A 21,196-nucleotide genomic window follows, 5' to 3' on the forward strand; every position below is an offset into this window, starting at 1 on the left:
ATCCTAGCTTCTCACGAGGCTGAGATCTGAGGATCACGGTCAAAGCCAGTCCGGCTTATCTCTTATCTCCAATAAGCCACTAGAAAACTGGAAGTGGTGCTGTGGCTCAAGTGGTAGAGCGCTGGACTTGAGCTGCAGGGAAAGCACTTAGGCCCAGAGTTCAAGCCCCATGACCGACCAAAAAAAAAAAAAAGGTATCTTCTAGATGTTAAAGGATTATTATTGGTTGAGAGTATTTTATGTTTCAGTGCTGGGGGTGGGGGGGTCATTCCTAAGGCCTCCTGCATGCCAGTGCTTGCCTCCTGATCTGCAACCTAGGCTAACAGAGAACATGTTTTCTAAATTCCACTTAGAGGAAGCACCTTTTTTCATTACTACCCTCAGAGATGACATCACAGGAGGCAGTATTATTCTACTCTATTCTGATATATAATCTTGTGTTTTAGCACTCAGTGTTTAACTGAGGCTTATAAAAATGTTATGCCAACAAAAATCATTTACCTAAACATGTTAGTTACCTATTTAGCTTTGATTTTTATTATCTTTATAGAATTATATGAAGGGGTTTTAATTTACCATGTCAGGTTATGAGTGGTCTTCACAGTAACCCAGACATTTCCATGGATTCGTTCTACTGTCACCAAAAGACATGACTTCCTTATTCACACAATCTAAAGTAACTTATCATTTTCTCTAGAGTATTTGAATCAGGCTTGTCCTGTAAACTCAGAATTTCAGTGTTTTTGTGTGTGGTAAAATAAATTGTTGGGGATGAATCAGAAAACTGTAAGTTTGACTTGAACATAAGTAGCCCTCTGGACTAGCCCATAAAATCTTTCTACTTTCTGTTACAGTGTTTCTAAGGCCTCAGAGAAACTTGGAATCTGTAGACCCACAGTTTACAATTCGGAGGAAAATGGAGCAAATGAGAGAAGAGAAAGAGCTGGTGGAACAACTTCGTGAGGTATTCAGGAAATACTAGCAACCAAACAGTCCATCCCAAGACTGAAGCAGAATTTTGTATTTTTAAAAAGTCCTAGTTCCAACTCTAGCTAGGTCACTTTCTGACTCATTGGGACTGGGTAAGACACTCGGACTTTCAGTTCTTTGTGTACTGAAAACAGTTCTAATTTCCTTTTATGGGGTTTGTAAAAGAATATACGAAAGTAGAGAAGTAGAAATATTAAAAACACTTGAGCATTACTGTTTTTGTGTGTGTTGTACTGGGGCTTGAACTCAGAGCCTGGGTGCTGTCCTGAGCTTTTCTGCTCAAGGCTAACACTGTACCAATTGAGCTACAGGTCAACTTAAAACTTTTTGATGCTTAATTGCAGATATAAGTCTCATGAACTTTCCTACCTGGTCTGGCTTCAAACCACAATCCTCAGATCTTAGCTTTCTGAGTAGATAGGATTATGACAGACAAGGATGCACATTAGAAATTGCTTTGTGAAGCTGGGCACTGGTGGCTTACATCTGTAATCCTAGCTACTCAGGAGTCTGAGATCTAAAGATCATAGTTCAAAGCCAGCCCAGGCAAGGAAATCCATGAGACTCTTATCTCCAGTTAACCATTGGAGAACTGGAAGTGTAGCTGTAGTCTTGAGCAAAAGAGCTCACAGACAATTCCTAGCCTCTGAGTTCAAGTTCCATGACCAATTAAAAAAGAAGGCAAAAAAAAAAAGAAAAAGAAATTGCTTTGTGAACTTTCATTCACCAAGAAGCACTGTGACTGGAGGTAGAAGATGACTCCAGAGCTTCGGAAAGGATCCAGATTCTCTATTTAACCTTCTCTTTCACTGAGTAATTATTGAGCACTAAGGCAGGATTGAAGGTGTTGGATATAGGAACACAAAGGCCCTGATGATAGGAAGCCTGTAGTCTATTGTAAATAAACAGGGAACAGATAACAGATGCAATTCCAGGTTGCAAGGAGCAATGAGTACTAGGAATAAAATTTAAATTAAAGCTAGTTAAATTAAAGCTTCGTTAGTGTAGGTCATACTTCACATATGGTAAAACAGGTGATCAAGAGTCCTAAGGCTTAAACTCATGGCCTGGCTACTGTTCTTGAGCCTTTTTGCTCAAGGCCACTGCTCTGCCATTTGACTCACAGCTCCATTCCAAGCATTTTGGTATTTAATTGAAGATAAGAGTCTGATGGACTTTCCTGCCTGGGCTGGCTTTGAACCACGATCCTCATATGTCAGCCTGTTGAGCCATTAGTGCCCAGCTCTTAGCAGCATTTTTAATTGACTGTAGTTAACTGAACAATCACAAAGAGAAAGAACTTGAAAACAAGAGTAGAAGTTAAGATATTCCTCTCAAAAAGTGATGTGTATCTTATAGCTCTGTGATACACTGTCATGTTGGATCATTTGTGTTTTAATTCAGCAACATAAAATTAGAGATTAAAATAGTACTTAAATAATTACATGCCTACACTCAGGACAGTTCTGCAAAGAAGACTTATGTGATTCTATTATATGCCTGCTTTTTTTTTTAATTGTGAAAATACCGTACAGAGGGGTTACAATTACATGGGCAAGGTAATGAGTACATTTCTTATCAAGCATTGTTGCCTCCTCCTTTGCTTTTTTTTTCTTTTTTGGTTGGGCGTAAGGTCTGAACTCTGGGCCTGGGCGCTGTCTCTCAGCCCTTCAGCTCAAGGCTAGCACTCTACTACTTGAGCCACAGCACCACTTCGGCTTTTTCTGCTTATGTGGTGCTGAGGAATCGAACCCAGGGCCTCATGCAGGCAAAGCAAGCACTCTACCACTGAGCCACCTTCCCAGCCGCCATATATGCCTGCTTTTCAAGTTTTCATTTATTGCAAATAACCAGATCCAGCCATCTCTTCATAGGCTTAGACTCAGAAGGGGCTTCTAGAACAGAGCAGACACTCAGGGTTTTAGAATTGATTTCTCTCCTGCTCCCTAGAGGGTGGGGTGGCCATGCTCCTTCCTCTGCCTCTGCGGGTGTTGAGGCTGAACCCTTACATGCTGGCCCTCTGACAGGTGAAGAGAAGGCTGGCCAGCTCTGTGGTTTAATGTTTACATCATATATCTGAGACACAGAGTTGAAGGACTTAGTGGTATGTTATAATGTTATCACTTAATAGTTTGATTTAGTGATACACAATTCGAGACTCAAAGGGTATCTTAAAATTAAGATATATTTCATTGAGAGATTTATATAACTCTATTATATGTCTAATTTTAGGTCTGGGCAGATATTTTTTTTTAAGAGAAAACACAGTCTCTAGATTCAGTAGTACACTCCTGTCATCCCCAGTGACAGACAGAAGCACAGTTAGGAGGATCACAGCCTAGGTATAAAGTGAGACCTTACTTTGAAAATGCCCAAGACAAAAGGGACTGAAGGCATAAATCAAATGGTAGATTTCCTGCCTAGCATTGAGGAGGCCCTGAGGTTGATCCCAAATACCACAAGAAAGAGACAGAGAGAGAATTTGGTGATCCATAGGCACATCAGTGACCTAAATCTATGCCAGCGGAGTTCCAGAAGGAAAGGAGAATGAGAACTGGGCAGAAGAATTTTTTTTCTCAAGATGAGCAGGAAGATGTGGCTGCCAGAAGTAGCCGGAAAGCCCAGTGCTGGTGACTCACACCTCTAATGCTAGTTCCTTAGAGGTTGAAATCTGAGATTTGCTAGTTGAAAGACAGCCCAGACAGGAAGGCCTGTGAGACTCTTATCCCCAATTAGCTACTGAAAAGCTAGAATTGGAGCTTTGGCCCAAGTGGTAGAGCATCAGCCTTGAGCCCAAAAAACTAAACAACTGGACCTAGGTCCTGAGTTTAAGCCCCAGTACCAGCTCAATCAATAAATCAATAAATAATAAACTACTGAATGTGTTTCTGGACAGAGGGAATTTTTATTGTTTGAAAGTGTTAAGTCGCATTGATATTTAGCTCTGGGCATTGATATTTTCTAGCTCTGCTTTATCCTCCTCCTCCCCACAGTGAGTTTGTAGGTGCTTTTAGCTGTTTTTGTCAGGTTCTCTCACTCTCGGTAGCAACTGGCTTTCTCCTCTTTCCCCCAGAGCATCGAGATGAGGCTGAAGGTCTCTCTGCATGAAGACCTGGGGGCGGCACTCATGGACGGCGTGGTGCTCTGCCATCTGGTCAATCACCTGCGGCCACGCTCTGTGGGCAGCATTCACGTTCCCTCCCCAGCGGTTGTAAGTAAAGGCACACAAAGGAAATCCCCTGTAACTTGGCTCAAATCCTTTCTGTTGGGCTCCACAAATCCAGAAGAATAGAAAAAAAGGGAGGCGGTCTAGGAAAGCAACTTTTTCACTAGAAAGAATGTTTTACAGTTAATAGGCGGGGCTGGGAAGCTGGCTCAGCGATAGAGGGCTTGCCTCGCGTGCATGAGGCCCTAGGTTCAGTTCCTCAGTACTACATAAACAGAAAAAGTGGGAAGTGGTGCTGTGGCTCAAGTGGTAGCCTTGAGCTGAAGAGTTGGCCGACAGTGCCCAGGCCCAGGCCCCACAGCCGACCAAAAAAAAATCACTAGGCAAATGGTCCTCCCCTTTTTTCACTCCTCTCCTCTTACCTCCCTTCTTCTCCCCTTCTCTCTCCTTCCTTTCCTGACAAGGTCTCGCTAAGTATTCCAGGCTGGCTTCAAACTCATGATGTAGACCAGGCTAGCCTTGAATTTATAACCCTCCTACCTCAGCCTCTCATGTGCTGAGATCAGAGGCACACAACCACTATACCTGCTTGCAATTAGTTTCTTTTTTTTTTTTATCTTTGATATTTTGAGATAGCCCTGTAAAGATGTGCACTCTGGGAAAATAGCATAATGATCTGCTAAGTCAGAGGTTAGTCAGTGGGTCATGAGTTTAACAGCTGCCTTATCACACTGCGTTTGGGGATAACTAGTGAGGAAGGTGAAGCACCCACACCAGTGTGCTCAAGTTCTCACCTCCATACAGGGTAAATAGCACATGCACAGGGGATACTTGTGGGTGTTTTTTTGTGTGTCAGTACTTGAACTCAGGCCTGGGCACTATCTCTTAGCTTTTTTTGCTGTCACTCTACCACTTGACCACAGCTCCACTTCTGGCTTTTAGCAGCTAATTGGAGGTAAAGAGACTCATTGGCTTTCCTACCTGGGCTGACTTCAAACCATGATTCTCATTCCTACCTGGGCTGACTTCAAACCATGATTCTCAGCCTCCTCAGTACCTAGGGCCGCTGGCATGAACCAACTGCACCTGGCTTGTCCTTTATTTTTTTTATGTTTAGAAATATTTCTTTATTATGTTTGTAGGAATCAGATTTAAGGCCTCTGTGCTAAGCAAGCACTCTACTACAGTGCTACACCCAAAGTCCCGAAGCCAGGAAATCCCAGAGTGATGTGAGCCAGGAGAGAGATACAGAGACAGCTTCCTGGCTGAGTAGCTGGCATTTTGGATAAGCGTGTCTTTGAAGCCTGTTTAGGATTCCACAAACAGTGAAGAAAGGATTTCTATGCATAGCTTTTGCTTTGCATTAAGGGGAGCAGAAGGGCTTAGGGGCTAAGAATGTCTGTACCGAATTAAAATTCCTGATCTACTTCGAAAAACTGTAAGACTTTCGGCAACTTGATTTCCTCTTCTTGTTAGGATGAGATGAGGCATAACATAGCAGATCCATGAAAAGGTGAACCATTACTGTCATGTTTATGCGCAGCAGACTTTTTTAACTTTGGGGGCCGTAATCTCCAGGACAATCTCTAGGATGGAAACTTGAATGAAGCCCCTTTTCCTCTTCTCTTCTCCCTCTCCTCCCCCAGGAAGCTTTCACTGTGGCAGTATGTCCCCTACTTCTGTTTTTTCTCAGAAGCAGGAAAAAATAACTGATCATTGTTTCAGTTCTCACTTTCTTTTCTGTAATGTTCATTTTTTTTTTAAATTTTAAATTTAGCTACTTTGTGGTGCCAGAAACATTGGGAGCGAAAAGACTAGTTTGGCTCCTTTTCAAATCTGATCCTTATAGCTTTGGTGTAGGACAGTAAATTTTGCCTGTTATCTAATGTGGAACTTCCCAGCATCTTTTACAGATGAGGTCCAAATTGCCACAAAATTTAGCTGTTTGCCAAATGCTGACTTATTTTTCCTAAATGATGCTAGAGACAGTGTGTATTCAACCAAGAGTGTACTCTACTGTCATAACCAGGAACTTCTTACTCTGTGTGTATTGTATTAGTTTTCTGGGAAAAAGTGCTGTATTTTTTAGAAAAAAATATATGTATATATATATGTGTATACATATATATATATACATATATATGTATATACATATGTATATGTATATACATATATATTTTTTTTGGGGGGGGCGGTCCAGTCATGGGGCCTGAACTCTGGGCCTGGGTGCTGTCCCTCAGCTCTTCAGCTCAAGGCTAGTGCTCTACCACTTAAACCACGGCACCACTTCCGGCTTTTTTTCTTTTTGCTAATGTGGTGCTGAGGAATTGAATCCAGGGCCTCATGCATGCAAGGCAAGCACTCGACCACTGAGCCATCTTCCCAGCCCCTAGAAAATATTTTTTTTAAGTAGAAATACTACCTGACTGGAGAAAATAGAGAAATATAGAAGATAAAGAAATCATTCTTTATTACATTACCAAAGACAATCATTACTAATCACTTTTTTCTACTTAACATTTTCCACGTTTTCCTTAGTAAGCTTCTCACATCTACTATTTGGTAGTATTTAAATTTTATTAGAAAAGCCTAAATATTCATCTCATTAAAATTCTTTCCAAAAGTGCTTTTTAAAACTACCACATTTTAGCCAATGCTAAAGTATAGTTTTTCTGCTTAGACATTTAGTTTGTTTCTTTTTTTTTTCTATTTTTTCTTTTTTGAACTGATAATGGGATTTGAACTCAGGGCATAGGCATTGTCTCTTAGCTTTTTTTTCTCAAGACTGGTACTCTACCACTTAAGCCAAAGCTTAAGTGTGTGTGTGTGTCTGTGTGTGTGTGTGTGTGTGTGTATCTGTGTGTCTGTGTGTCTCTGTGTGTGTGTTGTGTGTGTGCATGCAGTTAATTATTGATAAGAATCCCACAGATTTTCCTGCCTGGTCTGGCTTTGAATGTCCATCCTCAGATGTTAGCCTCCTGAGTAGCTAGGATTACAGGTGTGAGCCACTAGCATCTGGCATGTTGGTTTCTAAGTAAATGACCACTTATACTAGTCAGCCTCTTGCAACTGTTAGCAGGCCCAGCCCTCTCCCTGTAGAATGGCTGTCATTGTGTGTGTTTTTGTGTTCCTTTCCTTGTCACAACCTCACAGCCATGAGGAGTGATCCTGGATCATACCACGGCTTCCTCTGACTGTTGATATGTCCGTTCCACTAGAGCTAAATGGCCATGAGGTTTGTCTTTTGGGTTCCACAGTTATATCTTTCATACCAAGTGTAATGTTATACACAGAATAAACAAGAAATATGGCTAGCTCTCAACCATCAGCTACCTTTCCCAGCAGGATTGCTGCTACTATTGAGAATTCCAATTTTTCATTCATGAAACTAATATTGGCCTTTTTTTTTTATCCCAAGTGCAAGGAAGACAGTGATAGACAAAATCTGTGCCATTATCCATCTGCCAGGAGACTGTACCTTAGGAAAAATGAGTTTAAGAAGGAAACACTGGCCCCTCAATTAGTGTGTTCTTTAATATAATTAGTGTGTCTTTTCACTCTTTGAGGCAAAACCCTAACCATTGTCCTTATGACAAGTACTTTTCTACCTGAGGCTAGATAATAATGCTAAGAATAGACTTTCTTTCTTCCAGATATGAGGAATCTTCTTTGTGTAGCTTGAGTGCACTCTCCATTGACTTCTTCTAGGGTGACCTAACTAATTTGAATGTTGTGGGGTACCATCGAAGCTTTAGAATAGATCCACTAAACCATAAGAAGTAAATGGAGAAAGATAATTGGCCCAGAGGGTCAGAGACAATTGTAGGGATTTCATGGGAAGAAATGCTTCTTCATGCTCTGACTTGTCTAGAACCTCTTCCTTTGTTATCCCCATGTCCCTCCCTCAGGTCTGCTCTTCCTGTCTGCTCTTCCTGAGCCTTCCTGAAGCCACCCTGCCCTGAGATGGGCATGGGTAGGCAAAGCCACCTAAGCACCTGTTTAGTGCTTCTTTATGTGGTCCATATTGAGAGAGACACAGTGTCTGATGGAGCCAGGATGGACAGTATTCTCACTTCCCAACCACGTCGTTCCTTACGGCTTGGAGGCAGGCCTTTTCTTCTTAGAATAAATACTGCACAGATTTATACTTTAATGATGATTGATTTGTGTCCTCAATTTCCTTCTATCACTTATAACCAGGATGAGAGAAGACTGTATAAAACACAACTTCTGGAACTACAATGTGTAGCTTGAGTAGTAGAACACCAGCCATGAACAAACAAAAAAACAAACAAGCAAAAAAGCCACAGTAAGAGTACAAGGCCTTGAGTTCAAGTTCTAGCCCTGGCATAGTAAAAAAAAAAGGGGGGGGGAGAAGGAGGGAGATGGAGGAATTGACAGAAAGAAAGAAGGAAGGGAGAAAGGGAAGGAGGGGGAGAGAGGGACGTTAGAAGGAAAGGAAGGAAAAAAAAAACATGACTTCTGCACAAGATTATTATGTGCTTGTTTTCCTAAGGAAATCAATAGCGCAGTATCAAAATTCATCAAGAAAGTTTGAAATTTATCATGTCAAAACTAGAGAGTGTAAATCAGATGTGTCAAAACTAGAGAATATGAATCAGATATACCTGTTATCCTTCACCTTCAAGATCTTCTGAAAAGAAGGTCACTCAGTTATTAGAACTGTGGGGGGTTAGCTTTGGGTTAAGTCCTGTTTTTATTGCTATTTATTTTGCTGCATCTTTCTGGTTAAATCTGATATTTGCATGACTTCTATGTTAATTAACCTGGTGGATTTGATGTATTTGTTTTAGAAGGATGATAGTTATGGTATATTTTTTGGTGAATTAAAGTAAGTTACACAGCAGCATGATCCTATAAAATGTGTACGTGTGTATGTACATGCATGTACATACATGCCTATATTTGTGTGCAGAAAAATTTGCATATAACATGGATGTACACATAGGTATACATGCATACACACATATACATATAGGCACTCAAACATGTACACACACCATGTCTGGATATAAACCACAGCATTCAGGGTTTTAATAAAATCTTGTAATTCTTATTATTTTTTTTTTTTTTGCCGGTCATGGGGCCTGAACTCTGGGTCTGGGCGCTGTCCTTCAGCCATTCAACTCAAGGCTAGAGTTCTACCACTGGAGCCACAGCGCCACTTCCGGCTTTTTCTGTTTATGTGGTGCTGAGGAATCGAACCCAGGACCTCATGCTTGCAAGGCATGCACTCTACCACTGAGCTACCTTCCCAGCCTGTAATTCTTATTTTAATATGTTATTTCTCTATGTTTGCAGCCCAAACTTAGCATGGCCAAATGCAGAAGAAATGTGGAAAATTTCTTGGAGGCATGCCGGAAACTAGGAGTACCAGAGGTAACATCAAACTTAATTCAGTGAACCATATTTTAAAATAAACCTGTACTATATGTATTTGAAATGTTAAATACAGGTAAAGCTTTGTGTCTCTCATTTAGTCTTCCTTTCTCAAGGAATCATTTTGGATACATTATACAATGTTTTAATTTAACTTGTTCTAGTGCGTGAAATTAAAATGGTTTTATCATTGCAGGTTCAATTCTGAGGCTTTCTTTAGGGAAAGTAATTTCCTTACGGTTTTAAAATCAGTGTGAAATTCCAAACTTAAAAGAGCATCAGTCAGCCTGATTGGATGGCATCAGTCGATTCTCTTAGCAGAAATGGCCGAGGTTGCATGACCTGGGAGCAGGCAGCATTGGGAGGCTTGGAGAGTTGAGCGATGGCAGCGGATTGCTTCCTATCCCAGCAGCCCAGAGTTGCCTACTAATTGCTGGTTTTAATTCCCAGCAGTTGCATTTTGAGTATATGAATCAAACTAATCAGTGTTGAAAGTAGTGTACTTATTGTTATTAATACCAGTAATAATAATTATTATTATGCATTGATTTATAAGTGATTCATGATTTATATTTACAGTTTCTCCTTCTAATCTGCTCATTTGGCAATTCTCCATAGCCATTCTAACCATACAATTGGTTACTTGTTCCTATGCCCAGATGTTTGATTCTCAGGCTTTTAAAGACTTAATGTTAGGAACCTAAAATGGTTTCATAAGGTGACTTGAGTCCACTCTGTGAATTTGGGGGTAGTAGCCATTTACACTGAAAAGTTTCTTATTTGTGGAAAACAGAAATAAATACAAATTCTCTTTCTTAGGATTTCTCTTTCCTTCTTTAAACTATATTTTTACTATCTTTAGGTAGTTGTACAAAAGAGTTACTATTCAATAAATCAGTTCATAAATGCAGTAATCTTGATCAATGCCAGCCTTTCTATCATTCTTTCCCTCCCTGTCAGTCCCTCCCACCAATTTTTCTAACTTCATAGGTTAGGCATTGGATGTTATTACTGCATTTGTTCCTCCCTTTCATTCATCTGCCCCCCTTTCCTTGACCTCACTCACACATACGTGGATGAAACAACTTTTAAGACTCTATCATGAAATACTCTTTGAGTGTCATCTGAAATTGATTTCATTATAAATCAGTTCAGCCGTAGGAGTTGAACTGATCAAGGTCTTTTTTCCTCTCTGTTCCTATATGTCCCTTCCTTCCTTCTTTTTTCTTGTATTTCATTCTTTACTTTCCTCACTGTCTTTTAGCAAAGAGGTCTGCAGTTCAGAGTAGTGGCCTGATTCTAGTTTTCTGGTTTTTTGTTTTTGTTTTTTGAGGGAAAGAGGTGTTCTATTAAATCAGTATCAAACAAAAGGAATTTATACATTTTGAAAAAAAATATAATCTTATAAAATGGACCAATTCTTCTTTCAACAGTATTGATCTGTATGTTGATATCGTATTGTCCATTCTTGACTTGAAATACTCACTAGAACACACACTTCCCCTAATAATTTGATTCTGCTGGGGGCAGGTAAGATTCCCTTGTGTGAATGAGAACTTTATGGCAGGTTTCAGAGGGTAGATTATTTGGTCTGCACTAAAAACTACTAAGTTATGACCTACCACCCTGGCATTATTTCAGCTCCTCACAGGTTTTTAGCTACAGTGGTAAAAAATGAAAAGAGAATGTCCTTATCCATTTACAGTGAGTAAGGATTGTTAACTCAAAAAGGAAATTGAATCACCATAAAAATGCAGGTTAGGGTGTATCATAAATTCTGCCCCTGGCATTGGCTGCCAGGCATCAGTGGTGGCTCCTAACTCCAAAGAAAGTCAAAATAGAAAAACCAAATGACCTGTCTTGCCAACGTCCCAATGCAGTATGCTTAGTAACAAGTATATTTTGGAAGTTACTTTTGAGGTTTTAAGTACTTTTTCAAGTCTACAGGGTGCATGTGAGTATGTACATAGATAGCCATCCTGATGGATACTTCAGTAGCATTCTAGTTGTAGTGAGAGTTACTTTTAGACCATTCCTACTAGAAAAAAAAAGGTATGAGCAGCTAGATACCAGTAGCTGATGCCTGTAAATACAGCTACTCAGGTAACTGATCCTTGGTTCAAAGCCAGTCCAGGCAAGAAAATCCATGAGACTCTGCCTTCCAGTTAACCACCAAAAATCTAAAAGTGGAGCTGTGGTTCATGTGGTAGAGTGCTAGCCTCTAGCCACATAAGCACATATGTGCACATACACACACACACACACACACACACACACACACACACACAGAGTGCTAGCCACATAAGCACATGTGTGCACGGACACACACACACACACACACACACACACACACAGAGTGCTAGCCACATAAGCACATGTGTGCACGGACACACACACACACACACACGGAGTGCTAGCCTCTAGCCACATAAGCACATGTGTGCACGGACACACACACACACACAGAGTGCTAGCCACATAAGCACATGTGTGCACGGACACACACACACACACACACACACACACACACTGAACAGTTAGAATTTCTTAGAATATTATTAAGAGGAAGGAATAACCTCAGTGGAAACCCAGCAATTCTCAATTGGAAAGTAGCTGGCAATTTGTCCTGTTGGCATATTTGAATCTTATAGAAGGCACAAGGAAGTTTCCATTCAGGAATGGGTCACCGCTCTAAGAATGGGTTGCCATGTGGTAGAGACAGATGAGCTCTTCCCTCTTAGATAAGCATGCTTCTTTCCCTTCTTAAAGAGGTGCTGGTTGAATGTCTGTCTGGCTCACTGGCACTGATGATTTACACTAGAATGACAGTTGTTTCACAGGGGTTCTTGGAGAAGTTTCCTATCTATACTTAAACATTTTAATAAAATAGTACTGGGCCAGGGTTTGCTCAAGCCACCTAACTGCAAACCCCAGTACTGCTGACAGCAGTGGTAAGAGCTGGGTGCTGGTGGCTCATGCCTGCAATCCTTAGCTACTCAGGAGGCTCAGATCTGAGGATCCCAATTTGAAGCTAGCCAAGGCAGAAAAGTCCATGAGACATATAAATTAATCAGCAGACAGTTTGAAGTAGAGCTGTGGCTGAAGTGGTAGAATGCCAGCTTTGTTAAAAAAAAAAAAAAAAGGATAGTACCCAGGTGCTACATTCAAGCTCCAGTGTCAGCGCATGCATGTGCGCGCATATGTGCGCATGCGCGCGCGCACACACACACACACACACACACACACACACACACACACACACACGCATGCATGCATGCATGCACGCACAGATAGGACAATAGGACGAATAGCATTACTTTTTTTCTGTTGAATCAGATGTTTGGGAACACACATCCACTGATTTCCCTGTAATCAACATAGGTAATGTTCTGTAAGTTTTAAGCTTCTTCTTTGTTTTCCTTCCACACTACTTTCATATACATAAGCTAACTCAGACTTTGAATTCTGCATTCTACATGCTAAAATAGCCTTTGTTAGAGGCATCAACTCAAACTGCACATCCAGGTAAGCAGTTCATGCAATTATATCAGGAGCATGTGGACAGATACAAGGAGCTAAGGAGATCTAGTTTCAGTATTACGTGTAAAGTCCTATAAGAGGATGGGAGCAATTTTAAAGTTGTCTCGATGATGATAGTTTATTGTATTTCCTTACATGAGCAAAATCACAGAGATTTCCATCAGGACTGGTGATCTTTCATGAAACATTTATGTGTGATTCAGCAGCTGGAACCACACAACTGGTCTGTGGTTAGTTGAATATCCAGGAAATGTGTCCACACAGGACGTGGTAGGTTAGCCCCTAAATATACTGAATAAACAGTTGAGGGAAGTGGGCAAGACTGTCCTGCACGGAATGTTGAGCTAACTATTTACAATGGAGGGGAGGCATGGTCTTGCAGTGGTCTGAGGTGTGGCTTTTCCATCCATGTGGCTTCTTGTGGGGGGGCCATGTTGAGTTTTGTAGGCAGGGCAAGGACAGTCCATATACCTTTTGGAGGCTGATGCTGGCTTGGTGACATTGTGCAATTGTCTTTGATTTCTGTGTGGGCTCCAACTTGGTCTCCTGAAAGGCATTGATGGCTCCTAGATCTTCAGGACAGGGTCTTTGTATCACCCAACTGTCTAAGCCTGGGTACATGAAGCTATTTATGGACAGCTGAGCTTCCCTTGCCAATTCTCTGCCCCTTTGGTCCTTCATGGCCTCTGATTCGTGGTTGGCTATTGACCTAAATTTAGGGAAGTTTTATGATTCTCAATATTCTCTTAGGGTGAGAGAAGCCTATGATTTATGAAGCTTCGAAGGTATTAGAAACTGGGCACTTGGGTGTGAGCCTAGTTATTCCGGAGGCCAAGATCAGAGGATTGCAGTTTAAAGACAGGTGAGACAGGAAAGTCCATGAAACTCTTTTAAACCACTGAAAAATTGAAAGTAGAGCTGTGGCTCTAAGTGCTAACCTTAAGAGCAAAAAAAGCTCAAGGAGAGTGCATAGGCCCTGAGTTCAAGCCCCAGGAATAGTGGCATGCTCATGAGCGTGCATGAATACATGTGTGGACACACACATACTTTTAGAAAAATGAAAGCCAGATGCTGGTGGCTTATACCTATAATCCTGGCTACTCAGGAAGCTAAAATCTAGGATTATAGTTCAAAGCCAACCTGGGCAGCAAGATAATAATGTGAGATTCTTTTATAGCTTTTTTCCCCCCAAGAGCTGATGACCAAACTCAGGGCCTTTATTTGCCAGGCAAGTGCTCTTCCACTGAGCTAAAAAAAAAAGCCAAAAGCGGGGGTGTGGCACACGCAAAAGAGCACCAGCTTTGACTGAAAAAGTTAAGGTAGAGCAATAGGCCCTGAGTTCAAGCTTCATTACTGGCACCTGGCACACACACATATACACACATGCACATGCACACACACACACACACACACCCCAACATATTAGAAAACATTGATTTGGTTTCCCAGGGAATGTTTTCTACCCAGTTTTAAGGAAGTAGCTTTGGTCTCAGAACTCTGTAGGAATATGGCCCTTTATGTGACAGTCTTGCTGTTTAGATTAGTGGGGAACACTAGCTGTCTCGTCCTTCCTCTATTACTGTTTCCAGGGAGACAGCGGCACAGGATGGAGTCTCAGTTGGTCAGTGCCACAGACATCATTGCAGTTGGTGGCTCCTCCTGTCTGCCTAGCAACCTCAGGTCCCTTCACTACCACAGGAGGTGATAGGAGGTGATGGGTTTTCATTCACATCGGCAAAGGCAAGCCAAGTGGGGTCCCTCAGCTTCTGCACCAGGCAAGTGGAGTTAACAATAAAACCCTAGAGTATGTTCCCGTGCTAACCATGATTATGTAATGTCAATGTAATTGTGGCTGAGTTTCTCTTCTGTTTAGTGGTTTGCATACCTGTACTTTTGTATTTTGAGATTTTCTACTTGAAAGTAACAGTACTGAGTTTCCTAGGTTGTACCCATTGTGAGGATTTAGGAAATGACCCTTACTCACTTGGAGAATCAGGATTTTTGTTGTTGAAAAGATACACTGTGTAAATTGAGGCTCCTGTTTTATTTTCACCTTGGGGAGAAGTGAGTTCCTTATCCTCTTTAAGCGTATGCCTCTTTTTGCTCCAAACTGATGACTTTCATATCAGTTTTGGAGTGGGGGGGGTGTTAAGGGTTGGATGAGATTGTTGTTACAATGTTTGTTTTAATTTTACATTTATATTGTTTAATTTTAAGGTTGAATAATCAGAGATGCAGACTGGCAAGCTTAGTATTACAAAGTTTGCAAATTCATAATTCATTAAAAAAGAGCGCATCTGTAGCATGTAAAATCTGCTATCTTGTATGCATTTACGTTTGGATGAGAATCCTTTCCCAGTGCCTTCCTCTTGGTTACCTTAGGTCACTGGTCTGATGGCTTTTCTGTGTGGTTGGTTGAGAACAAACCATTTTAGAAGCAGCATCTTAACAAAAAAGGTTTTAAATTATATTTGTAAATAAGTTAGCTTATCTGTATTAGAGCTACCTTCCAAATCCATAAAGTTAGCACTTGATCATTATATATTTGGAGAAGATTGGAAATCTGCCTCTGCCTTCCTTGTCTTTCTTATAAAAAATTGGGGCTTTAAATCTTTCAAAGTGACTGACTGACAATGTAACTATGCTGATATTTTGAGATTTAAAAAATTTAGGCATATTGACCTCTGAAATTAAGATTATATTTCAATAAAAATAAAATAAATAAATTAGAATTATATTTCAGTAAATAAGTTCCAGATAAGGTTAGCTGTTATAAGTTAGACAGTATGACACTCAGAATATCTATGAAAACAAGGCCCATTGCCAGATATGCCCACATTTTCTGTGTATGTCCATATTACTTGGGAAAACGGATGCAGTATTTAATAGTAATCTCAGTCATGTACTTGTGTTCTCTCTTGATCACTTGACCTTGATGAACTGATTTTTGTTCTCCATGACCAAAATTAGCATCTGTATTTGCCTCTGAAGATTCTGAGTGAATTAACTGGGGTTTTCAAGTAGTTTCAAAAGTGGCAAATGCTCTTTAAAGACATGGTAAAATTCTTCTTTAAACTCTATAATTTTTATGCCTTTTTTGCATTGTCCAGTTTTCATTTTCAGAAAGAAATAAAGTCAAACTCTAAATCCCTCTCACTAAGGTGGAATTGCAGAAAGCACACAAGTCCGAAAGTCTCAAGCTCCCTTAGGAATTTCAGCCACATATACATCATGGTCCCTTTGCCAGGGCTGGAGCCGATGTCCTGAGCCCTGGGGCCGAAGCAGAGATCAGTGCTCAAGCAGTCCACATGGCAGCCCACTCCACACATTCATTATCATGCTTCAGATTGTTGTCTACCTGCTGGCTTAGAATCACTCATTTTCCTTGAGAGGTCCTCAATTAATTTAAACCACATAGCGGTGACTCTAGGCCCTATTAGAGTTTAATTACACCCAGCTTCTCTGCCTTCGTGGAATGGTTACATGGATGACAAGAGTAATCTGTGATAGAGCTTTTGGGGGAGTGTACCCCTGAGCATACTTCATGCCTGAATACACACCCTGAAATCGGCAGCAATGGGCTAGTCAGGCCTTGGATGGTACTCTCAGGGTGGGGACCAAACATGCTCCATGGGGTTCTGAAAAATGTCTTGAATACTCACTGGAGATGCAGTGGTTTCCTTTTAATATGGAAATATTACAGTTTACATGTAAGCCTTCTTTCTATCTTACATCTGTTTTGTTTAGGTCAAATCAACACTGCAGGCACTGGTGGCTCACACCTGTAATCCTAGCAACTCAGGAGGCTGAGATCTGAGGATTAAGGCTTGAAGCCAATCCGAGCAGACAAACCAAAGGGTCCCTTATCTCTAACTAAGCAGCAAAAAGCTGAAAGTGGAGCTGTGACTCAAATCATAGAGTGCTAGGCATGACCTAAATCTGAGTTCCAGTCCCAGTACTGGCACATAGGTGCACGTGACACGCAACATGTTCCCCAGTGAAATTCAGTCTCTGTAGTTGTTTTAATTTTGGGGAGAACTCTTAACAATAGAATTGCATTGATACCTCCAGATCCTTTCAGAAAACATGCAAGATCTGGATGATCTGTTAAACTTCAAAACTCTTTTGGTAACAAGATCTCTACTTTCAGAAAGAAAGAAACAAATGGTTGTAGATTTACTCAATTCACCCGCTTGCCTGAGAGCTTATGTGAGGGTGGGGGCAACTTCAGAAGAAACTTCAGGACAAACTTCTTCAGAATCACTTACTCTGATTTGTATCTGCCTCGAAGAAATGTGGAAATGTGCACACTTGAAACTTTCTTGCTGAGTGTGGACATGAAATGGCATTCATGGGGATAGCTCACAAATATTTCAATCCTTATTTAATGTGAAAGTAAAACCTCAAATTTTCTTTCTTATTCCACACTGCCATGATCATCATTGCTAGTTTTAAGCTCCACAGTTTAAAGTTGTGGTCCAGCAAGTCTGTGAGTAAGAAAACCACTTACTTCCTGGCGGCAGTGGGCTGTGAGGTCAACTCCAAAGGCTAAGTCTCTAAGTCTTGCTTTCAGTTAAGTAGGTGTTTGGTCTGACTGTTAAGGGTAAAACACGGAAGCCCAGATCCTGTACCAAATCCGTGTGGGAGTGCTGTTCCTCTAACTGTACTCTAACTCCAGAAACTTTCTCCATACTTAAATGTATATTTGCAAAAATAGGAAAGTTAATGCACTTTGTGACATATGTAAGGAATAGCATTCTCCAGTTCACCAGTAGTCCTCAAATGAGCATAAATAATATATATATATATATATATATATATATATGTGAATTAACTTTTGGAGCAAAATACTCAGTTTGTATACATCTAGGGAAATACATGAATTAAGCGAGTAGTAAGGCTGGTGGTCATGCTGGTGCATGCCTGTAATCCTAGCACCTGAGAGGCTGAGGCAGGAGGATTTCCAGTATGAGGCCTAGCTTACATGAACAAGATCCTGTCTGGAAAAAAAAATAAAAGAAATAAAGGATTAAATCATCAATTTTTTAATGTTTTTCCTTTAGCAAGGTTAAGTCCTAAACATCCCAAGTGCAAACTTCTTTTTGTAGCCTCGGGGAGCACATGACAGGCTTGCATATGAAAGCTCTTTGAAGCCCAGAAGGGTGTGGAAAACTATAGAATGTTCTGTCCCTCCCGGGGTTGTTGTAGGTCAAGGATCCCTCTGCTCTGTTTCCAGAAAGCGAATTGGGTATCCTGTTTTTCTTTTGTAACCAATTGAAAATCTTTGGTGGTGGGAAAAGGGGTTTAACTGGTTGAAATACAGGGCTACTTCCGCCACTTGCACGAAACCTAATTGTGTGCTGCTTTCCAGCTGTCCTTGGGTGTATATTTAATCATCTCCACTCTCTTTCTGTTCTAACGGCTGCCCTCGGAATAGGCTGACCTCTGCTCTCCGTATGACATCCTGCGGTCGGATTTTCATCACATTCGAAAGACTGTTGACACTCTGCTGGCCCTCGGGGAGAAACCCCCACAACCAACTTCTGCCCTCCGCTCTCGAGACCTAATAGGCTTCTGTCTTATCCACATTCTCTTTGTAGTGCTGGTCTATATGGCTTACCGCTGGAATGTTCTGTCTGTCTAAGGCCTGCATGTGCATCCACACGCTCTGAGCTGGCTCCCTGCCCCATCCCAGGCTCCTCCCTCCGAGCCTTTGCTTTGCACACTTTATGCCTCTCATTTCTTCAGCAGTCTCTGAATTGTGAAGCTGAACGTTTAGCAGTCACCTTTTTTTTTCTCCAGAAGCACAAACTTGGTGTAATAGGCAGTTCCCATTCAGTAACTTCTTGCACTGACTGAAAAAAATAACAGCGACAACAAAGTGTGTCCATACAGTCCCTCATCCGCAGGGTGTGGCACCGCGGCCTGCTTCCTCTTCTCCCATGAGCATCTGCTGCCCCTGGGTAGGAGGATGAAGGCTCCAAGACAGGCACAGATGTACTTGATACATGAAAATCTAGCCATTCACCTCCAGTCCTAATTCAGGACTGGTCACTTGAGCTGTAGATGAATCAGGAGACAGGAAGCTGATATTTTGATCTATATTAATCCTTAGGAATACCATGGTTGATCAAGGGAGAAGTGTGATCTGGAAAATGACTGCTTGGCTGGCCAGTTATATTCCTTCCAGTTTCCTGCAAAGGGAACTGTGAAGGGCAGGAACGGGGGCTGGCTGCCAACTCCCACCCTCTGCCTGGCAAGAGAGCTCCAGGGAAGGAAGCACTTTCCTGTTAGGGCGCCACCTGGAGGATGTGCAGACACTCACCAATTTCCATGTTTTTCATGTGCTCCTCCTTAGGTTGGCTCTGAGACTGTCAGAAAAGTGTTTTCCAGAAGGGATTTCTATTTTTGAATACTGTAATGGATCGTGTTTGCTTTTTTTATTTGGTCACATCACATAGTAACTGCAGGTCCAGAATGTAATACAATTGACTGTATTCATTTTCAAATAAAGCCATGAGTCATGGAACATTCTTGGTCCTGGGCCTTGGGTCATTGTAGCAGGAGCCAATAATAAGATTGCTCTTATTTTGGAAGAATGTAGATTCTGTAATTACTTGAAATCTCTATTTACTTTTGATTTCGAAGATAAAAACTAGCAAACTGCTTTATTCTGTCCGTTTAAAAGGTTATATATAAACTTTCTCTGCTTTTGGAGCAATGTGCTGAGCTTGTAATGGAAATAATAAAACCTGTTAGTCTTACATAAACCAGACATTCCTGAATTGTGAGATGCCTTTCTCCCTTATGAGAAAGCCTGATTCAAGGTCAAGCCAGTCTTCACTGTGCTTCATTTTGTATTCAGTTTGCCAAAAGCTGCTTCCTTGTTTGGGAAGATGATGGAGTTCCTTTCCCTGAGATAAATGTCTGGTTTACAAAGATGCAGACATTCCTCAGAGCTACTGAGAAGATACTCTTATTTTTCTGAATGTTTTCATGAATCTATGGAAAATGAGATTATGAAGACTCCATATAGTGAAGATAATATATTTATAAAGATCCCTTGGTGCTAAGTCAGGTCAGATTTTTTTTTTTTAAATAAGAAGTCTTTAATGAAAAGATGTTATCTGAGCATTTTCCTTCTGACTTTGTTGGTGGAATACAGGGTATGTGGACATTGTCTAAACTCAGTTCTGTCTATATAACCCAGTGATGTACTGAATTGCCCGTGGTGCTACCTTCTTGTACTCTTTAATCTGTAACAATAAAATTCCTTTGTACAATATCTGATGAGCACCATAAGTTACTTAATAAACATTTTGGGTGATTCTTCTAAGTTGTTATTGGCCCATTGATACATTTATTCATGTGTATCCAAGTTAGCTGTCAGTGTTTTCATTATGTTCAGTTCTGTCATACATTTAGCTCTTTCCTTTCTTTGTTTCCTGTTTAATTTTGTACTGGTACGTAGGGCTTGAATGCAGGGTCTGGGTGCTGTCCCTGAGATTTTTTGCTGAAGGCTAGCATGCTACCACCTAAGCCACAACTCTACTTCCAAGCTTCTTTTTAAATGGTCAGCACTGGGTTTTTTCTCCTTTATAGGAAGAAAACAAGAGGGAAAGAGAATGTTCACTAAAGTTCACTTGGTTGCCACTTGAAAGAACACACTATTTTATTGATACAAAACCTGGGTGGGAACAATCAATATAAGATTAATTGTGAGTATTGAATTGACATAGTTCTCTGGCTATGTATATGCTTAATTCTCATCATCCAAAGAAGATTCTGTGAATGCACTTTAAATTTTTATGTCATTAATTTTTTTGTACCCTAACATGTTGCCATTTGTGGGATATGTTAGTTCCTATTATTTCATTAAGTAGTATGGTAATAGTATGATGAAATAGCTATTGTTTTAAAGTTTCTTTTTGAAATCACCATTTTTGTTCCCTTTACTCCACTTCCTCCAGTTCTCCACTCCTGTCAGGATTTCCAACATCTGTGTGGGCTAATTTGTAATAGTTCCTTTTATTTATGGATATCTGGCTCATGTGTATTTCATTTTCCTTACTGGAAAAAAAAACTCTGCCAAACTTCCAA

At 40.8% G+C, this 21,196-nt stretch overlaps 1 protein-coding gene across 2 annotated transcripts in view; it reads left to right on the top strand.

Moving 5' to 3' along the window:
• Lrch1 (leucine-rich repeats and calponin homology (CH) domain containing 1) overlaps positions 1–21,196 on the top strand; it is a 167,005-nt gene that overhangs the window by 138,027 nt on the left and 7,782 nt on the right. For both annotated transcript variants that reach the window (XM_013010369.1, XM_013010377.1), the window contains exons 16-18: positions 855–964; positions 4,064–4,201; positions 9,479–9,556. In XM_013010369.1, coding sequence (XP_012865823.1) covers positions 855–964; positions 4,064–4,201; positions 9,479–9,556 — 326 coding nt within the window. The remainder of the gene's footprint in view (positions 1–854; positions 965–4,063; positions 4,202–9,478; positions 9,557–21,196) is intronic.

This window comes from Dipodomys ordii, unplaced genomic scaffold, assembly GCF_000151885.1.
Source record: "Dipodomys ordii isolate 6190 unplaced genomic scaffold, Dord_2.0 Scaffold1, whole genome shotgun sequence".
NCBI classification, from domain to species: Eukaryota; Metazoa; Chordata; class Mammalia; order Rodentia; family Heteromyidae; genus Dipodomys; species Dipodomys ordii.